Source organism: Mytilus trossulus, chromosome 12 (assembly GCF_036588685.1).
Source record: "Mytilus trossulus isolate FHL-02 chromosome 12, PNRI_Mtr1.1.1.hap1, whole genome shotgun sequence".
Taxonomy (NCBI): domain Eukaryota; kingdom Metazoa; phylum Mollusca; class Bivalvia; order Mytilida; family Mytilidae; genus Mytilus; species Mytilus trossulus.
This window is the reverse complement of record NC_086384.1, coordinates 19,362,635-19,384,857: the sequence shown is the minus strand read 5'-3', so window position 1 is coordinate 19,384,857 and position 22,223 is coordinate 19,362,635. Positions and strand designations below refer to the sequence as shown.

The 22,223-nt window shown below is 32.0% G+C and overlaps 1 protein-coding gene across 1 annotated transcript; it reads left to right on the top strand.

Annotated features, from left to right (window-relative positions):
• The first annotated feature begins 9,018 nt into the window (after positions 1–9,018).
• Positions 9,019–18,636, top strand: LOC134693124 (uncharacterized). The gene is made up of 6 exons (XM_063553831.1): positions 9,019–9,517; positions 10,485–10,556; positions 11,237–11,323; positions 14,244–15,981; positions 16,345–16,618; positions 17,289–18,636. Exons 1-6 carry the CDS (start codon positions 9,106–9,108, stop codon positions 18,033–18,035), a joined length of 3,330 nt encoding a protein of 1,109 aa, XP_063409901.1. The 5' UTR covers positions 9,019–9,105; the 3' UTR covers positions 18,036–18,636.
• Positions 18,637–22,223: the final 3,587 nt, after the last annotated feature.

Genomic DNA, 22,223 nt, shown 5'->3' with positions numbered 1-22,223 from the left:
ATATTATGTTATTATAATAAGTTAGTCATCGTTAGATACTGACGTCTTTCATCGAGTTAAAGTACTTCTTAAAATAGATTTTTCCACTTTGATTGATATTTTTAGATTAAATAGACCTGCCCTACATAACTAATTTCAATATAGTGTTTCGGTAAATTCTGTGTTTTACGATGATGACTGATGTACCCATATTTTGACTATTTTATTAATTGTGACTGTTTATTTAACGCATCATGTAAATATAGCGGAATTTGATGAGACTGTTATTAAAGTGAGAGGGTTAGCGCTATAGAACCATATTATAGATCTATATTTGAAAATGCCTGTACCAAGTCAGGAATATGACAGTTCTTGTCCATTCGTTTTTGATGCGTTTTGTTTTTGTTTTTTGATTTTGCCATGTGATTATGGACTTTCCAAATTGATTTTCCTCTGAGTTCAGTATTTTTGTGATTTTACAAATTATATACGAAAATTATAAAGGAGATAAGTGAAAAAACAAAAGTATTGATATGTAGCTATGCATGCAATAAAATTTTACGATTGGCCGTTTCAGAATCTAAAGAACGATGGGTAATTTCATTGTTCGTACCCCAAAATGAAAATAACGTCACGGCATTGGTTGAATTTCCATTGTTTTGGACATTTTCAACCAATTAAGACGTTTCGTTTACATTTTTGAAAATATTACCCAGGATACATTAGATTCTGAAACGGCGAATTAGGAACAGTAAAATAACAAAACTACCGCTCTCCAATTAAAATTGAAAATGAATAGTATAAAATGGCAAAATCAAAAGCTCATACACATCTCACGAATGGAAAACGAATAGATTCATCAACACTGTACAAACATAAATGACGAGTGAGTAAATGATAAAGAGGGAGGGGGTGAAGAGCATTTACGATTAAGGCAGAAAAACAGACAAACACATTCTGAAATAACTACAGTCTCCTTGTTAGACAGACGCGAAAATAATGTGGCGGGATTTATATTTAAAATAGGGCGATGTGGCATGATTGCTTATGAATTAACAAAGGCAACGGTAGTATATGATTGTTGTTAGAAATTCCTAAATCGATTTAGAAAAAAAATCCGGGTTACAAACTAAATCTGAGAGACTAGGGGGCTGTCCAAATGACGAGGATGTAAGCATGTTTACGAGTGTTGAACCCTTTTCCATAACCTTACACAGTGGTTTGAATTTACAGAACAATATAAAAGCGTACTGTATTGGATTGGTTTCTCGCAAACGATTTATGACTTTTGAACAGCATTATACTACTGTTTTCTTTATTTTCTGATTCGATTTACAAAATGTTGTATATGTATATCTTATCGTATAACTTTGTAGAAAGAAAAAGATTATTGTGCATAGCGGAAATAAATAAATTGAAGTTACACTCACATAAAAATTAATGACCAACGGTTGAACAAAATCAGACATTTTGTTGCAAAAGAATAAACTGGAACAGAAATGATAAAATATTATTCCGTGTAATCCTTATACCTGACATTTCCGGATTATTCCTGATATCAACTATCTTTTTGAATGTATATATAAATTACCGCCTTAGATCAACGTTTACAACATGGATTTACTTGCCAATTCAAACGTTCGGGCAATAACCCCAAGAGGTAATTTGCCCTTGTAAATTATTATCCCAGCTGACGTGATTTACCTTGGCATATTATTCACTTCATTAACCTCATGTACATGTCCTTTGTGAAACAGTTAAAGAAGTTACAATAAATTATAAAGTTAAAACTTACAACACAGGAAAGGGAACATGCTGTTTAATATTTTTGTCTTACAGATTATTACTGGCACATTTTTTGAAAAGCGATATCTGTATTTTAAAAACTGATTGATGGACAAGTTTAACAAACAGAGGGTATCATCAGATCAGCAGTGAGTACTTCGGTACTGACATGATTTAACAAACTTTATTTATATTTGTCCGTTTATATTTTTTGAAATTATTAAGTAACTAAGGTTTCAACTCTCTCAGACAAAGGTGGCTTTAGATGAATTTGGCTATTTATTGTAAGTATTTTTGACATATTCTTCAACGGTTTCGGTACTTATATATCTTCGGATTTCTAATGTTTGGCTTTGAGCGTTCCTGATGAAGTTAAATCCAGAAAAGCTCTTCGGTCGCAAGAAATGAGTAGGTCCTAAAATATAGCAGTTTTACCAAATGTAATCTTTTAACTATTTACTGTCGTGTAGAATGCTTCTGTTACATCACAACGGGCTGTTTTTGACAAAACAATGCACATATATCGGATACTAGCATCATTAAGTCATGCTAAATTACTGAAATCTTCACAATTTGAGCAGTTTAGTTACATTTTAGACGCTCTCCGTCTAAAATGAAAGTGACCGCATTCGTGTTCATTCATAATATTGAAATGTTTGTTGTATTTGATGATAATACATAACATATATAAAGGTTGAGGATGAATACAGATGTGGCCGATTTCATTTTTGACAAAAACAATCTGAAAAGTGAAGCTTTTTTGGCATATTTGATAGTTTTTTCATATTTAAGCTTGAACCGGAGCGTTTTTAATGACTGAATCAGTTAAAATATTTTACATAAACTTATCAAATCAGTTTGAATAGACACTTTCGTTCGATGAACCTGAAATTTGAGGCCAAAATCGGCCCTTACCGGACCTACTCCTTTTTAAACGTATTGTTTCCATATTTTTTTTTTAAGTTTCCAGATTTTGCTTGTTTTACAATTTCATTGTGTTTCATAATGCTTTTGAAAATAAACTAGTATGTAAAAGGCTGTGACACTTAGATTGACGACTATTTAAAAGTAAGGACCTGTGGTATGATTACCAATGCGACAACTATACACACGAGACCAAATGACGTTGGTATAAACGTACTACACTAATCACATTTTGGTCAAACAATTTTTTTTGGAATCTAAACGACAAATCCAATGATATTGGTTCCATTAAAAACGTAAATAGATAATATCTCAGATTTTCAGCATACTCATGCTTTTGATAAACATACGGTCAAATCGTTAAAAATTATTAAAAGCTATCATTGTGCATTGACAAAAATATCTTGACAGCCACTAGGGCTAACGCTCTCAACGTGTATCTAATACATATTAAAATATAATATAATGTGACTATTTATTTATACCAGTCTTTAGGGGTCAATGTCCTTCAAAAGCTACATTACAATGACTGTTTTTGTGCAATGTTCTTGAAACTCTTGTGTTTGAACTTAACTGTTAAAATTTGTATTTACCTTGACTCATAATAGTGGAATTTGCAAATGAAAGTTATTAATATATAAAAAGTTATGACTTTTCGATACAAGTTTTTGTAAAAGTTGAAGGCAACAAAGTGTACTGATGTTCAAATATACTTAATCGATTGGGCAGACCAGTTCCGATATTATGTTTATTTCTTTAATTTTTCCCTGAGGCCAGTAGGTCAAATAAATCGTCCAATACGCAACGAGGATGAAACCTAATGTACTGTAAGTGAGATGTATACGTTATTTGCCTTATCTATTTATTACTTAATGTAGGGTCAATGAAACTTCGGTTTACAAAACGTAATAGGTCATTGATTCATGTCAGGAAGGTTATTGGCCACCAAGGTCGCTGTCCTGAAAAAAAATATATAATTATCAAATAGATCAATCAAAGTTGTCAGAGTTTTCATAGCAACTTTTTAAGTTCTACAAATCACCGTATGTTATGTATTTTTCTTGTAAATTTACAAAACTTGCTTAAACTATAATCCACTTTCAACTTTGATATGAACCCTAATAGTTTTTATTGTAGCAATAATGCATAAAGTGTGTGCTTTGTGTGGAGAGAGAGAGGAGAAGGAGATGGCAGGTGTTTTCTATCTAACAATGAATTTTATTCATCTTTATTAATATGACAGACTTTGTTGTCAATAAGGTAAAGAAAAAAAATCCTGTACAAACAATGTTGAATTTTCATTTTTCAAAATATTTAAACAAACAATTTTCTATATTTTCTTCTGAAACATATTTTTCTAGGAGTACAAAAAATTATTGAACAAAAGAAATATCTCCACAGGTTTGAGTGCTCGTGATGAAGGTTAAAAAAAAGCGCTTACGACAACAATGTATAGTGTTTATGTCATTTATCGGTGCCTAAATCATATAATGAAATAAAATTTATTATTTTGTTTTGCTTTAATTGTTTTAAATACATTGCAATTTTTCATTTGATTCCACATTGGAAGCTGTGTAACTGTTCACAGGGTCTTATCAGGAAAAGGTTTGGAAGACCACAATCTAACTGTTGACAAATGTATGGATTTTATATCTAAAATATACGAAAAATGAGAATCAAATTAGACAACATTATTTTCCAAAAAACCTTCAACTTCATGTTTACAAATTTATGTTATAATTTTCGACATGCTTTTCATTCAAACGTTTATGAATGTTCAATAGATTCTGATTTGAAAATATATTCCAACAAGTTTTAAATTTAATTTTTTTTTATTGGACATTCAAATGCGTATAATTTATTTTGCAGGCATATGTTTAAAGCCTTTGTTTGAATTTTACACATATATATTAGTCTCGCTTTTTTTCAATGCTCTTCAACTTTGTATTTGTTTGGCTTTTTAACTGTTTTTAATCTGAGCGTCACTAATGAATCTTATGTAGACGAAACGCGCGTCTGGCGGACGCGTATTAAATTATAATCCTGGTACCTATGATAACTATTGAAGTGGTAGAAATGACAAGAGGAATGCGGTTTAATATCCAAAATCATGTTAATTACACAAATTAACAATTTTCAATGATCATCAATTTCTGTTTCTGTTCAACCCTTAATTGTGCATTTTTTCTTTTAAATATATTGATATTCTAACGTTGTTTAAGTACAGGTGTCCTTCAAAGAAAGGCTTTTTAAGGAGATTAATAAAAATGCTAGATGATAGGGTCGGTATCCTCTCGTTACAATCACAAACGCAAATGTTCCATGCTTCGTAGGTTGTCAAAGCCAACTAAAGCCAAGGTCATACTCCGAGTAGACGTGAACGAACTCTCAATATCGTACAAAATCAGGCCGTGGAGCTCAAAAGTAACAATGAAACTGTATTCATTAGTGAGGTCAAGGGAATGTTCAAGGCTAACATATTTCATTTTTAATATTTGTTTTTCAATCGATACGTTTGGTCTTCATCTGATAATATTTTTTTTATAAAAACAATAATGGTGGTCCTTTGAACACTGTAGAATGTTTTCAAATCAATAATTTGATTTAAGACATACAAATTAGAATTAGTATAGATGTTTTTTGTTAATAATTTTGATAAAAAAGTTCTTCAATCAAATGGTTATATAAAGGAATAAGAATATGCCTTTCAATTAAAGACAAACATTTGAAACGACATTCACAACAATTATTCGAGATTAAAACAATTAACATTTAATAAAACCAAGTGATGTATACATATATACAAATTTATCAAAAGATACATATGTTAAAATATATTATGATAGATGAAAAAAGTTAAGTACGCTAATATGAGGTGGTTTACAACCTGACTCTGTTCGCTTTGTTTTTGTTTATATGAATATTTTCAGGAGCACCTGAGATCACCCCTAGTTTTTGGTGGGGTTCGTGTTGTTTATTCTTTAGTTTTCTATGTTGCGTCATGTGTACTATTGTTTGTCTGTTTGTCTTTTCCATTTTTAGCCATGGCGTTGTCAGTTTGTTTTAGATTTGTCAGTTTGACTGTCCCTTTGGTATCTTTCGTCCCTCTTTCAGTCTGTGTATATTTTTTTTTATTTTTGCCGTTGTTTTGGGGCTTTGTCATGTTTTGTTTGGATTGGAGGTTGGGGTTTTCATTTGTTTTTGTAATGAATATTTCAGTCTATATGACGATGAATATTCTACTTTTTTATCGTAGGTGTAGTTTATTCCTGTGTTTGCGTATATTTTAGAGGGCCCTCGTGGGGTTTTTGATTATGTGATTACTTGGCCGTTTTTTTAATGATTATTTGATTATTAAGCCAAATATTTCATGATTATTTGATTACCTAGGACTGTATTTTTAGTTTATGATTATTTGATTACTAAAGATAAGCAAATATTTAATGATTATGTGATTATATTGGCAAAAAAATGGTGATTATGTGATTACTAGGACCCCCCCCCCCATGAGGGGCCTCATGGATGTCTTTATTTTGTTTACTGGTAATATATTCATTGTAAGAGGAAGCACCTATGTTTACACTAGTTGAACGACCTTGTGTTTATATGGAAGTTCAGAGACCTTATCGCTATTTAGACATCGGTGACACTTGACCCGAGTATTTGCTACAACGATTGCAATCAATTATGTTTTGTTCCGCCAGGCATTTTGGTTTGTGACGGTCAAATTATTACCAGGATATTTATTTTGATAAATCTTACGGCTTTCACATTTTCCTTCCTAGTCCTTATTATGCATTGGCCAAATCAGTCGCACTTCTTTACTTTAAACATATTCTATTTCAAAAAGTCATGTAAATGACATATACATATAAATACAGTAATACATAAACACTAGTCGGACTTCCTGGAGAATTTTCGTCCAAATTTTCCGTCAAGTCTTAATCAGAAGCAAATGCGTTTTTTTATATGGCTAAATATCTTTTACATTTACATTCCAACGTCAATTCAGTTCCTGGTACCTTTTATTCAGATAATTCGTGACATGTTCATTCCCAAAACTAATCAGTAGCAAATTTTCGTATTTTTTTTTTAGAATAGATCTCTACCGAGGTTATAAATTTGCTCTATTGTCTCAGTACCCAATTGAAACTGTTTAATCTTTATTAATTCGGATAAGTGCTGTTTGATTCCCTTTGCAAGGTTCTTTCTATTTCGTTTATCCTAATTAGTATTTTTTCATCTGTAAATGACAGAATACGAATAACATGAGTACCAACACTATTCAACTATAGAGTGATACAGAAAGTTGAGATTTTACTTTGATCAACGCGTGATCTTTTTTGTAAGTCTTATGTAGACGAAACGCGCGTCTTGCGTACTAAATTATAATCCTGGTACCTTTGATAACTATTTGTACATTTGTCAAAACAAATAACGAATTTCAATGTCACATTGTTAGCTTAATTTTCATTTTTTTTTATTGCATTTTTTTTTTTATTGTAATGACGCAAAAAGGCGACCATGCCTGATGACGTCACATAAAAAGAGTACATTGTTTTGCAGATCTAACAGTGCGATATTTCGTAAAGGTTTCCTCTCCTAAAGTCTCAACAGCCCCGGGGTCACCACTTTTCAGTTGATTTACAAATTATCATTGATATTATCATATTTATAAATCAACTGTTAACACAAATTTAAATTGCCCAAAATACTAACGATATCTCCCCAAAAAATAGATAGACTGCGCTGTACATGGCCAAAATATTCGGAATTTTGCATCCTTATGCTTTTCAACTTCATTCTTAATTTTGCTTTTTTTTTATGCAAGCGAAATATAAACGGAACGTGCAAAATAAAATAAAATATTTCAAACGTTCACAAGTCTGTATTTTATAGTTCTACCCGACTTTTACCTTTCCCGACCGGTTGATGTTTTTTTTATAATTAACGTGGGATTCGTTCGATTTCATCTTATCATTGGTCAAATTTGGTTTATGACATCAAATGTTTTGCTTTCTTATAAATTTACTATTTTGCCGTAACGAAAAAGGCGACCATTCCTGATGACGTCACATATTAAGAACACATCTTTTTGCAAATCATTGAACAAGCTAGATAGTGTTTCTATACATATATTCACAAAATCATTAGAAAAAATAGATTCCAACACAGAATCCCGAGCCAAAAAATAGAGCTTTTATTTTATATAAATTTAAGATTCCGTAGGTTTTTTTTTGTATTCATTTTTGCAGTTGTTTACCTCTTCGTGATCATGAAGGACAATAACTTGAAAGTTTCAGGTTGAATATATAACCATCAAGGCAAACTACAATACAATTAATAAGTGATGACCTCGAATCGTGTGGATTTTTTTTATCCCTTTAAGAGCTTGTCCATGAGAAAACCATGCAATATGCCAAAAATCGTCCGGAAGCTAGTTTCGAAATATAATGTTATGTGACATGTAGCTCGAAGGCTACCATGTAGGGACTCTGTGAAAACCATCAAAAGTGCAAATATTTGATTCTATTTTTAGAAATAAGCAATTCTATTTTTAGAACACATTCAAGCATTGGCACAAGCATTTTCTTATGAAAAAATGGCCATCTTTGTAATAGTTTTTTTTTCATTTTTATAGCAAATGTAGTAATTTTCTTTGACAGAATGCAAGTTAAACATGTTTTCAACTGCATAAAAATGGTTTTTACCGTCAAATGTTATGAATTGGCATCATGCCAACTTTTGGAAAATGATTGGTACAGAGAGGTTGATGTTGCTTACTGTTTTTAGAAGTTAACAATTTGCAAGATAACACTTGAATTTTGTTTTTGTTGTGCTTTTTATGTTTCATAAGGTTGGTATCTTCAGAATCTCTAAGCTTTTGCTTTGCAAATAAGTTTTAATGACATTATGAGCATGTCAAAAAATCAAAAAATTTAATGAAAAAAAGAAGAATTCCAGGCAGAATATACTATTTACTTGTCAACGAACTCCTTAATTTTATCTTAAAGTTACTGGTATATAGAAAATAATTGAAGGGAAAAATTTTAAACACAATATTATTTTTTTAAAGTCAAAATTGAGAAATTCAAGGGTTTTAGATAGATTTAATTATCAAAATATTTTTCCTATCTTAATCCAATATTCATATACTATAGTTTTTATCAGGAAATTACAGTTTTAATTTCAAATATTTATTTGGTAGATATATTTGATCTAATTATAATCTCAAACTTATTCTTTAATTTCTGTTTGTACAAAAAATAAGAATAAACCTTCATGGTGCCCCAGTAAAAGATTGATTTACCTCCCCTGATTGTACTCTTTAATGTTTACATTGGAGACAAAATAGAACCACATCTTCTGCTGTATTATTTCATGGACAATCTGTAAATATGTAATTAATGCATAACTATGCAGTGTGAGAAAAAGAATGAAATGAAATGTACATTTGCTTATAAATCTGAATGTGGTCAATCATTACATTATGCTTCAAATGTCCCGTGTATCCATATAACCAAATGTGACAAACCCACAAGTACCCATTTACGTAGTCTTGGGTGTAACTCCACGGACTATGAACTACCAGAAGGGCTTTTAATATTGTACAGAAGTGGGATATTTTCAATAGACTGTTCTTCATGTGACATTTACATATGCCCGAAACACAGGGATGATTTTGGAATATATTGGAGGCGTCAAACGAGAAAGTGCCAGTCACCTACACATCCAGACCAGAGTGTTGCAAAACCAAGCAGGGGCATACCAGCATCAGTATGCAAAGAGCTGTGGATGACAAAGAGAATATCTCTGCCAGTTGGTTCAGGTACAAATTTCTAGTATGATTTAAAAGTGATAAAATTTCTTTAGATAAAACTTTGTATGGAAAAGGGGGCGGGGGAGGGGGTTATACATGTAAATGCACTTCATATGAAATACTCGATGAAATAAAATTCTTACAAAACATCAATGTCATGTGTATAAAAATATTTGGGAGATACTCTTAGACAATTAGTTTGTGGTGGTGGTGGGTTTTTTTGTTGGGGGGGGGGGGGGGGGGGGGGGGGGTGGCTATAATTACTATGCATATGTCATGTATGTCAACACAGATTGGTACAAATGTACATGTACATGATAACACTAACACAGATCAACAGAAACTATCACCTCACTGCAGGTGTTATATAGACCGAGCACTGGTCAGAGCAGAATCATTTGAAAACTGACTCACACCAACTGTGATAAACTACATTTGTAAGCCATCAAATAATATTGATAACAAAATCTGCCATATGAATAAAATTTTCCTGTCAAAATTTAGTCAACAATCACAAAGAAGTTTACCAAATGTTACACACATTTAGCATGATTTGACTTCCACAGGGCACTTTAAGATATATTGAATTTACAAATATGACTATATTATGAGTCGAACTAGAAAAATGTAAATACACATTTTATTAATTATCAAATTTTTTTCATTTGTACATGATCTACATGAAAAATGACATGTGCAAGCTTGAGGTCCCTATATAAAATAATAATTTTAGTCACTGTTTTAACTGAAAAATGACTTGAGACAAAGTTTGTATTTTGTCTTTCAAGCCTACAATTATTATTAGAGTTTAAACTACATGTACATGTATTAAGTGGAGGACATCTGTTTTAGAATTACTACAGTTTTTGTTAAAATTCTTTGTCTGCAATACCTATACTTATCTTTGGGTTACTATGTGTAATATTTATAATATACATATACATGCATCATTGTAAATTATTTCTCTTTCTTTTAGGAATATGTTACTCGTGCATCAGAAAGTATCCTGTATCTCAAGACAGCAAGCAGGCTTTGATAACTGATATTGGTATGTACAAACTTGTAGATGAAGTAAAAAAAAATGTGCCTAGTAAGTGTACTCCTTACTTCTTGAAGTGGGCAAGGTACATATTCAAGAATATATATAGAGATGGGGTTTAAATTTAGTATGGAAATGTGGAATATGTCAATGAGACAATAACCCAACCAAAGAGCAACCAACAGCCAAAGGTCACCAATGGGTCTTCCACGCAGCGAGAAAATCCTGAACTTGGAGGTGGTCCTCAAAAGTTGTGTACTAGTTACTGAAAATTGACATTATACTAAACACCAAAACATATTTATGAATGAACTGTCTGTTTTAAAATAGGCTTGTCCTTTTTTCCGACTATGCAGTTCCTGATTGAATTTCTGAAATTTTATTATAATGTCATTGTGCACCTCTTGTTTAGACTTTTTTTTGTCCAAATTATGTTTGTTGAGAAGTATTTTTGTGGTATTTTTTTGTGTGGATTTCTAGTTATAATGCCTGTTAACATTTATATAAAAACAAAGGATATGTGGTACATGTATCCATCATTGACACAAAATTAGTTCATGCACAGCAAAAAAACACACAAAAAGCAAAGAAATAGCGCTTTTTCCGCTGCTGTTCATCCCAAAGACGACAACAACAAAAATAAGTTTTCAATTTATATTTTTGTTTTCATTATTTTCATAATGTTTTAGGAAAATTTAACGACAGTTCAGAAAGACTATTCACAACAGAAACAGGAATTTCGAATGCAGAAGAATCTGATAATTTAGCTTTCACCAGTAAGTGTTTACAGTACTATTCCTTTTCATAAATAAGTAAATATTCTGTCAATTCAGAAATTATTGCACTGTTTTTGTTTTTACAAAAAAGGGTTATAATCGCAAGAAATCAAACTCTATTTTGCTAAAATATCAATTTATAACATATTATAAAAGAAATACAATATTTTTTAGTTATTGACCTGGGACAATGAGCAATGGGGGTGGGGGTGTAACATTGAAACTTTTCTGCCCTGGAGAACTTTTCTGCCCTGAAGAAATTAGTGGATGTATAGACTGTTCAATTAACTCCAGTTATTATATAGACTTGTAAAAGTGTTAAATTATTCAGACGTGAACAGTTAAAATACTATTGAGAGACTTTAAATATGATGTTATTTCTTTTTATGTCACAATTTACGAATTTTTCATATTGTATTTCAAATTTAAGTTAAATATCATTTTCTGCGGCCCCAGAATGTTAAGAATTGCGCTAATATTAACGTACCTTTTTGCGGTACGGCCGCTATCTTTGTGACCTCGCGTAATTGTTATACTTTATGTTGTATGGAATAGAAATGTATAATGGCAGACGTAGTTCTATCTTTAACGCTTTAGTTAACTTACGATCAAATACACAACGCAACGCAATAATCTACATAGGGCAAGAATCCTTCAACAAAAAAATCTATGATTTCCTTCTCTCAGATCAAAATATACATGTGCTTTCTTCAGTTCAGTTATAAAAAAAAAACATCCTCTATCTCTATATCCCATCAATAAGTTTATCAAAACGATCAGATCATTAATGTTTATGGCATATAACAAGTGTTTGCATCATTAATTTTTTTTTTACCCACCTATATCAATTATGTTTTTCAGTCTATGCGTCTGTTGTCCGTATTCTGTCTGTTCCCTATTATATGATCTTTCTAATTTATATAGATACAGGAAGATGTGGTGTGAGTGCCAATGAGACAACTCTCCATCCAAATAACAATTTATAAAAGTAAACCATTATAGGTCAATGTACAGCCTTCAACACAGAGCCTTGGCTCATACCAAACAAAAAGCTATAAAGGTTCCCAAATTTACTAGTGTAAAAATATTCACACACTAAATCCAACACGGCAACAGTCAAATCTATATAAAAAGATGAGAAACGAGAAACACGTATAAATTACATAAACAAACAACAACTACTGTAGACAGATTTCTGACTTAGGAGAGGTGCAAACATTTGCAGCGGGATTAAACGTTTGAATTATACCAAACCTTCACCCTTTCTGAAACAATAGCATAACATCAGAACATAGCAAACCAAACAATAAAATATCAATTGGAAGGCTTAACTCATCAAAAATGTAAATTAACACTCTTTGAACAAATAAATTTGATTGCGATTCCTGAATGCAAATGCACAGTTAACAAAATTTCAAATTGATAATTGTATCACTTTTGCTGTCGTCAGAGAAGTCTACAGACACTTAATTTATGGACAATAACCTTAGATTTAGTGAATGGATCTCTATAAAATCTAAACACGGAGTTTGAAACTGAAAAAGTAAGGCTGGGATTGATTTTGGGGGTTACATATAGTTCTAACCGTTTAGAAATTAAAGGGCTAAAAAGGTGTCCAAATAATCATTTTTAGCTCACCCAGCCCAAAGGGCCAAGTGAACTATTCTCATCACTTGGCGTCCCTCGTCCATCGTCTGTCCTCGTCCTGCGTCTGTCGTTGTTTACTTTTACAAAAATCTTCTCCTCTGAAACTACTAGTCCAATTTTAATAAAACTTGTCCACAACCATCATTTGGGTATCTAGTTTAAAAAATGTGTCTGGTGACCCCCCCCCCCCCCCCCCCCCCCCCCCAACTAAACAAGATGGCGGCCATGGCTAAAAATAGAACATAGGGGTAAAATGGAGATTTTGGCTTATAACTCTGAAACCAAAGCATTTAGAGCAAATCTGACAGGAGTTAAATTGTTTATAATGTGAAGATCTATCTGCTCTGAAATTTTCAGATGAATCGGACAACCGGTTGATGGGTTGCTGCCCCTGAATTGGTAATTTTAAAGAAATTTTGTCGTTTTTGGTTATTATCTTGAATGCTATTATAGATAGAGATGAACTGTAAACAGCAATAATGTTCAGCAATGTAAGATCTACATATAAGTCAACATGACCAAAATGGTCAGTTGATCCCTTAAGGAGTTATTGACCTTTAAAGTCATTTTTTACCAAATTTTCATAAATTTTTGTTATCTTTTACAAAAATCTTCTCCTCTGAAACTACTGGGCCAAATTTAAACAAACTTGGCCACAACCATCCTTGGGGTATCTAGTTTAAAAAATGTGTGCAGTGACCCAGCTTACCAGTCAAGATGGCAGCCATGGCTAAAAATAGAACATAGGGGTAAAATGTAGATTTTGGCTTATAACTCTGAAACCAAAGCATTTAGAGCAAATCTGACAAGGGGTTAAATTATTTATCAGGTCAAAATCTATCTGCCCAGAAATTGTCAAATGAATTGGGCAGCCGGTTGTTGGGTTGCTGCCCCCCAATTGGTTGAAAAACAATACTTTTATAATGCATAGTATAAATTGCTTATTTCTTGACCAATTTCAATGGGGTTTTATTCTTGAATGCTTTGACATGCTAAACCGAACCATGTATTTTGAATTTTGATTTTTGGCTCTTTATTGAATTGGTTCACATAATGGTCCAAAATTTTACTGAGTTTTATTTTAATAAAAATTGAAAATATGGGGTTCTTTGATAATATATATATGCTTAAACTATACATGCATTTAAATTTTTGATAATGGGCCCTAGTTTCAAGTTGGACCAAATTGGGGTCCAAAGTTTAACTTTGTTAGATATCAAAGTGTACCGTCCAAAGTTCTAAAAAAAACATTATAATTTGATTTTTTTTTCAGATTCAGAATGTGACTTTCTACTATCATCACAATCCACTCAGACATTTTCCCAGACCACAACATCTGATTGGGAAGAAGAAAACATGGCTCCAAGAGAGATTTTCAATGCTGCAATGAAAATGCTTTCCAGAAATTTTCCTGCCCTAAATTCACAGCTACAGTTGCCATGGACTAGCCTCTCAAAAAGTTCATCCTCATATTATACCAAAATAATTACAGAAGCTATCCAGTTGATTGCACAGTATGTTGCACCAGGTCAAGAAAATAATCTTTTGACAGATGTGTGCAAGAAGTGGATATCATTAAAAGAAGACAAACCTGACACAATGACTGAGGCACTGATTGCATCCTATCAACAGCAGAACAACAGATTAAGTCAGATGCAAATTTTATCCCTATTTGCAAATAAGCATACAAAGGAAAGATTAATGGAACTGGTACCAGGACTTAGTGTTTTTAAAATTGATGCTGCCCGAAGACATGCAACACTAACATTTCCAGGACAATTAATAAATCCACCAAAGGTCTACCGTTCCAGATTGAGCATGCCAAGAGTAATGCATTTCATTGAATTTATTTCTTGCCCCACTTACCATCAGGCTGTTGGTTATGGATCCAAGACCTTAAAATTGTCATCTGGATTAGAGATAACTATACCTAAGGTTGTAAGAAATGTAATTGCATCTAGACTTGTGAGTGCATACAGCCAATACTGCAATGATGAGGGTTATGAGTGCCTAGGCAGATCCACACTGTTTAACATTGTTAAGGCTTGTGCAGCATCACAAAAGAAAAACATGCATGGACTTGACAATATCACTTCTGAAGGTATGCGTGCAATTGATATTCTACTTAAAATTGTGTCCAAATTGGAAATGTTTGGTTTATCTTCTGAATGTGTAGTCAAGCTTAAATCATTACTTGATCATGTGAATCAACACCTGAAGTTTGAGATGAAGGGGCATGTGGAAAACAAATCAAAATGTGCAGAACACTGTTCTACATACAGCCTTAGTGATCCAACATCAAAATGTTTCAGCGACAAATGTGAGCATGACCATGATCAATCCTGTGATGACTGCTCAACAACAGGGGTACTGGATACAGTTATGTTGGATGCAGTATCATCTGTCAGAAACGCGATTCCTGCTGACATCCAAGAGGAGATAACCCATGACTTGCAGATATCCACTTTAAACTTATCAACTTGGAAAGCTCATTGTATTAGAACAGTACACCAAGAACAAGCACGTAGAGATGTACTATTACAATTAAAATCTCATCAATGTTTAATTGTAATGGACTGGGCAATGAAGTTCCTACCTATCAAACACAGAGAAACACAAGCTGATTTCTATGGGAAAAAAGGCATTGGTTGGCACATTTCTTCTGTAATAACAACTTCACAGATTTTAGGTGAATCACCTGCAACTCATACAGACAAATTTGATGTTCAAACCTTTGTCCATATTCTGCAGTTAGGAACTCAGGGTTGGTTCTCAGTTGCCCATATACTAACAGACTTGTTAAACCAACTGTCAGTCAGGACTCCAGTGAAAGAGGTCTTCTTGAAGAGTGACAATGCAGGATGTTATCACTGCGCACCACTGCTTTCTTTTATTCAGCATCTGAACTCATGTTCATCCATCAAGGTTCTCCAATACAACTTCAGTGAGGCACAAAGTGGGAAAGACATCTGTGATGCCAAGACTGCTCATTGCAAAATGCATATGATCAGGTAACTTTTTTTAAACAAATATGTTCATACCCTTTAGACAGTTATGATTTCAAGTCATATATAAATAATTTTTTAGGAGAAAATATAAGAAATAAATAAATATTGGACAATGACAATAAACATGAAGCAGCACTAAACCACACAATGAAAGAAGAGCCTTCAACAATGAGTAAAATCAATTTAAGCAACGAACAGCTTGATTCATGTACAAATAATCAATGAACGAAAATCATATAGGATATATAGCAATAAACTGTATCACAGGATTCTGACTTGGGACAGACCCAGTATATTGCGAGGTTAAACCAGTTTGCTAGTTGTTGGTTAATGTCTTTACTTATGTACTTTCATTTTATTTTACAGGTACTCTGGAGAAGGACATGATATAGTTACACCACAAGACATGAGAGCAGCACTTCATGCAAATGGTGGGGTTAAAGGTGTATTGGCATCAGTGGTATCTGTGGACAATCAACACGAGAGAAAAATGTTGTCCAAAATTCCCAACATCAGTCAAATGAATAACATCACATTTCACGAAAATGGAGTGACATGCAGACGGGCCTATAAGATTGGTACTGGAAGCTTTTTGCCACCCAATCAGTTTAAAGATAGTGCAACATTGACTGGATTTACGGTAAAAAAACATAGCAATAGGAAGACGTAATAATTGTATGGAATATTGCATATGTAAAATTTACACTTCACTAATGTTTTAGATATCTGTTGTCTGCTTACAGGTTCATTTTCAAAGTAAACATTTAAATTTAAAAGATTAAAAAGGCTACAAAAGTGAATCTGGTTTAGTATACATTAAAAAATTGAAAATAAATATATTATTAGTTAAGTGTAAATATTCTATACTTTTATATATATCCTGTTGTCTAATTTGTATTTATATCTTCCTTAATATAAATGGCATAAATGACTTTCAAGAACAGCTATATGATGCAGTCTGGATTTTTACATTGTTGAAGGCAGCTGGTTGCCTATAATTGCTTACAACCACTTCATTTCATCAATTATGGTCTATTTGGCAATCATACCAACTCTTTTAATTTTTATACATTTCAACTTGCTTGACTTAGTTTCTAGGTCCAACTTTTTCAATAACCTGGATGGTAAATTAATGACATTTTGTACAAACAATTCTGTTATTGATACAAAATCAAGGTCATATGCACCTTAATTTACATTTGGTTTCTTTTTGGTCAATTTTTTATTGGCATTTTAAATTAAGTTAGTAGAATGCTAGCTTAATACATTGTATGTGTAATGTTTGTAATATGGATATTACTTCTTTGTAGGTTGAAGAGCCATTCCCAATCTTGCTTAACAACAAAGGTTCCTTGAAAATCCTCTCTGTAAGACCTGAAGAGCAAACTATTGAAGAAGTACCAAGGAATGATGGCCATGAAACTGATCAGTCAATTTCTGAACCAAATAACCAGTTGTATCCATGTCCTGATATGTCTTGCTCAAAAGTGTATACAAAATTATGTTATCTGGAAAACCATCTTTGTCTTGGTAATCATGTGTACAATAATAAAAAAGAAAATCAGTTTGACTCTATTAAAAAAGCTTGGGCTTCACAGTGTGTTGCAGTGGAGAGAGAACACAAAGTGCTTGTACGAGCTACAGCACCTTCAACTGTTTCGGTTTCTAACAATGAAGGCTGGGCATTGAAAACTTCTAAATCTGTCAAACGTTTCTCAACAAAAGTCAAAGACTACATATCTTCAATACATCAGTATTTTAACACAACAGGCAAACGACCAAATTTTGAGAATATAGCTGAAGAATTAAAAACTAAAAGGGATGATGATGGGAACAAAGTATTTAAGCAGGAAGAATGGCTTTCACCATCACAAATAAGAAGTCTGTTTTCGAACTTTGTGAGAAAGAATGCACAGTCTATTGAAATTCATACTGGTACTCAGAAAGAAACCAAGAATGATGAAGATCTTCAACAAGCCCTAGCTGAAATAGATGCATTGGAGTATCATGCTGACATGGTCAATGTTGCTTTGGCATCTGAAAATGATTTTTCATAAACTATATATTGCTGTATTATTATGCAGATATTGTTGTTCCCAATTATCCATTTTAAGTTGGTACCCAACACTTTAACTGAAATCAATTTGGCTCGTTCAATTTTGATAAAATTTTGACAAAGTACATGTATTTACTTTGATCCTTAAAGTTTGACAAAGATATAAAAAATTAAAAAAATTTGAACCAACTGTTTAATCAGAAAAAATACATATATAGCAGTTTGACAAACACTTATTTTAATCATTGAGAAGCTTAATATTACCTATACAACACAATGTAAGTAAAGCGTTTAACTGATTTTACAAAGTTATCTCACTGTAGTGTTAGGTACCACTTTAATTGTATAGAATAACTGGAAAGTAGAAGATGTAATTAGCATAATTGATAATGGGACACCTCTCCTGGTATGTTAATTCTCAAATTGATATTGTCACACTTAAAGCTTGAAATACTTGAGTTTTTGCTAATTCTTTGGGTTTTGCCCATTTTCTTTTCCTCTACTGATGAAATATTAATCAAATGATACTTTAATAAGACAAATTAAATTGATTGAACACCTATGGGTATGTTAAAATTTTTATGTGAAATAAAAAGAAAGTAACTAGGGACAGAAACAGCATAAAAGTAATGATGAAATTTATAGAATCATTTTTTAAGTGTTCAGAACAGTTTAATAGACTTTAGTAAGTACATACAAATGTTCCGTTTGGTTAATAAAAAATCAATCCTCAAACTAAAGCATGCAAGTAAGTAGTAAGTGTTAGTGGTATAACATTGTTCTATATAAAACTTTTGTAAATATTACCATGGGAGATAATTAGAATTATAGAGGACCAGATTTATCTCATTGTTTTCACTAATCTTTATTTGATTACATGCAAGTTGTTATTTTATTGTATGTCAAACACTATATTATTTATATGTTCAGATGTTGAAATTATTGCTACATTAAGGGACATACACAGACTTATAATAATGTTTTGGGGTCAGTTATGTTTTTCATGTTAAACAAATTCATGCTTTCTGTAGAAGAGGGGCGAGTGATATCAGATAGTCATGTAGTCGTTAATTAATGTTATTTTATTTTTATAGAATACAGCTTTTTGTGCTTTAAAAAAAAACAAGTTGGCTATAAATTTAAGCAAGGAAAAACTAACTATTCATGAATTCTTTTCAAAATATTTTTAAACAAAGGGGGTTACCTTATTTTAGAAAATTGTGTATTTTTTTGTTTTTAACCTCCTTATAATAAATTATCTCCCTTTTTGATAGGACTGTTCTAAAATGTGTATATACATTATTACAATAGGTTCAGAATTTTATCATATCAACCTTTTCATGTTCTATTTATTTAATTCAGCAATATTTGATAAAGTACTTTCACAGAAAATAATTTGTTTTAAAAGGCAAAAAATGGTGTTAAGCCACCCCCTCCCCTATCATTTTAAAGCAACCAAACTTCATTTTCTAAATACTGTGTGTTTATTATTTCTATGTAGTCTGCTTTTTATTAATTTTTATGAAGACCAAATTTTAATATCTGGTAGAATTATTATTTTGCAAGAAGTGTGTCATTTTTTTTTTCCTTTGCTCAAATTTGTTGTCAACCAATAACACCATGATTTTTAATTGTCCATACCCACCGAGATATTTTAAAAGAAATATTTAATTTAATGTAGTTTCTTGTATAATCTGAGTAAAACCCCACCTCCAGTGTTCATTTTTAATAAGTCACTGTTTACTTTATTGAATCTTGAATTTTATCAATTTTTAAGTTTGAAAAAAAGGGGGGATAGTGGATTGGATTTTTTTTTTATTAATATTCAAATGCAAAGCAAAACCTGTTATATGGTAGCAATTAAGACTTGAATAATTGTAAAAAAAGCAAAAAGAAATAAATAAAAGTGTTATCTTAGTATATACAACCCTATGAACTTTGGCATTTTTTAGAAAATAGGAAATTTGAAAAAATTGCTAAATTTACAGAGTTATCTGCCCTTGGGTAACTTCATTTTTTTTTTATGGCAGATATGGCTATGAAAAGGTCTTTGTGTTATGTTTTATAATTGATGCCACTTTTGTTGATAATATGTTTATAAATACATTAAATATTGTTTCAAAAAATGCTTATTTTGTGTATTTTCTGTTGGTTTTCATCCAAAAATTTCCAAATTACAGGTGGCGCCCCCTACCGCCAAGATATATACATCAAATCAAAATATTATATTTATTTACAGTAGTTATGGTAAGGTAAACCTACAAACAAGATTTCATAAAGATTGGCAAATATTGATACCGGACTATTTTGCATGGTTTTCTCATGGACAGGCTCTTAACATACAAACAAGTTATTAATGCGATCTTGGTTGCCAGACCTTGAGAAAATGTCCTTGGAAGAACAGTATTTTTCAGTTAATCTTGTTTATAATCGTTTTGGTATAGCTGGGACACTGAACTGTGTAATTTTCGTAATGTAACGACTATAAAAATCTATTTCCAAGTATTGAGGTTTCCGTTTATTTATTATTAAGAATTTAAAATATATGTATATATACATATTGAGACCATGATATTATTCTTTTTAAACTAAGTCTATTTCCGGGAAAAACAAAGCAATTGTTTTGAAATTCAAAAGAAAAGTTGAACACTATATTTAAAACAAATTGAATAATATAACTTTAATTATATAAGAAGCAACAACATGACACTATCTTTTTTAACAAAAGGTATTATTCTATTTAAAAATCTTTCTTCGTCTGATTAATTGTTTGCCTTTTTAAAAATCTGTCATTATAGTACTTCAGAAATTTATGTAAAAGCTTTTCGGATGTACACCGATGATTCTGTTATTATCGAAACAGTGATCAACATGACATATAAATGTTCAAAATAACAAATGTGCATCTAAAAAGTAAAATGATTTAAAAAACGAACTCCGAGAAATTTAAACGGAAAGTCCTTAAGTTATTCTCGCGGGATTTTGTCTGATGCTTGGTCCGTTTCTGTGTGTGTTACATTTTAGTGTTGTGTCGTTGTTCTCTTTTTATATTTAATGCGTTTCCCACGGTTTTAGTTTGTTACCCCGATTTTGTTTTTTGTCCATGGATTTATGAGTTTTGAACAGCGGTATAATACTGTTGTCTTTATTTCGTAAATGGCAACCTCAAACTCTCATTTTATCAAACCAATGGATAACAATTGTAATATTCCTGACTTTGTAAAGGCATTTTTTGTATGTAGAAAATGTGAATTTAACCTGGTTTTATAGCTAGCTAAACATCTCACTTGTATGACAGTCGCTTACAATGATAATGCTTTGAAAGACCTTGTAAGGTTTCAAGTTGTTTGTACGTCATCAAATTTTCCGAAGTTAATTTGCTTCCCGCCGAGCAGCCGGGTGGCTCTTTCCGAATACTTATAAACTCATCATAGATACCAGGACTAAATCTTTTTTTTTTTATATACGCCAGACGCGCGTTTCGTCTACAAAAGACTCATCAGTGACGCTCCAATCCAAAAAAGTTAAAAAGGCAAATTAAGTACGAAGTTCAAAAGCATTGAGGACCAAAATTTCTTAAGGTTTTGCCAAATCCAGGTAAGGTGATATATGCCTGAGGTAGAAAAGGCTTAGTATTTCAAAAATTCAAAATTTTGTAAACAGTTAATTTATAAATATAACCATATCAATGATAATTCATGTCAGCACAAAAAAGTGCCGACTACTGGGTTATGCCAGTGTTATAGCATGTACTCTTTTTGTATTTGAATGATGATTGCCCCTATAAAATTGTTGTAAATACGTTTGTGTCGCATCTCCATTTATTACGATAGGGGGTCTATCAGGATTACACTGTACCCACACATCTATACAATGTTGCGCTGAATAACGGATGAATCTACGTGCATACAAACACACAGATGCGACCAAAGAAATACCAAGGCCTGTAAAATAAAAAAACGAAAGCATTTTTACAGATTTTTCATAGCATTAAGAAGCAGTTTGTCTGCACAACGTATATGCACATATTTTGGTTTATATGCTTCCTGTTTTATGGGTGAATTTTCACGAAAACTTTTTGCGTGAAAATTGACTGTTGATACAACCTTGCCAGTCTTGAAAACAAGATATCCGCTTAGCATCTTAAGAAATATCACCTTTGACTCATTCGACTGATATTGTTTTCACA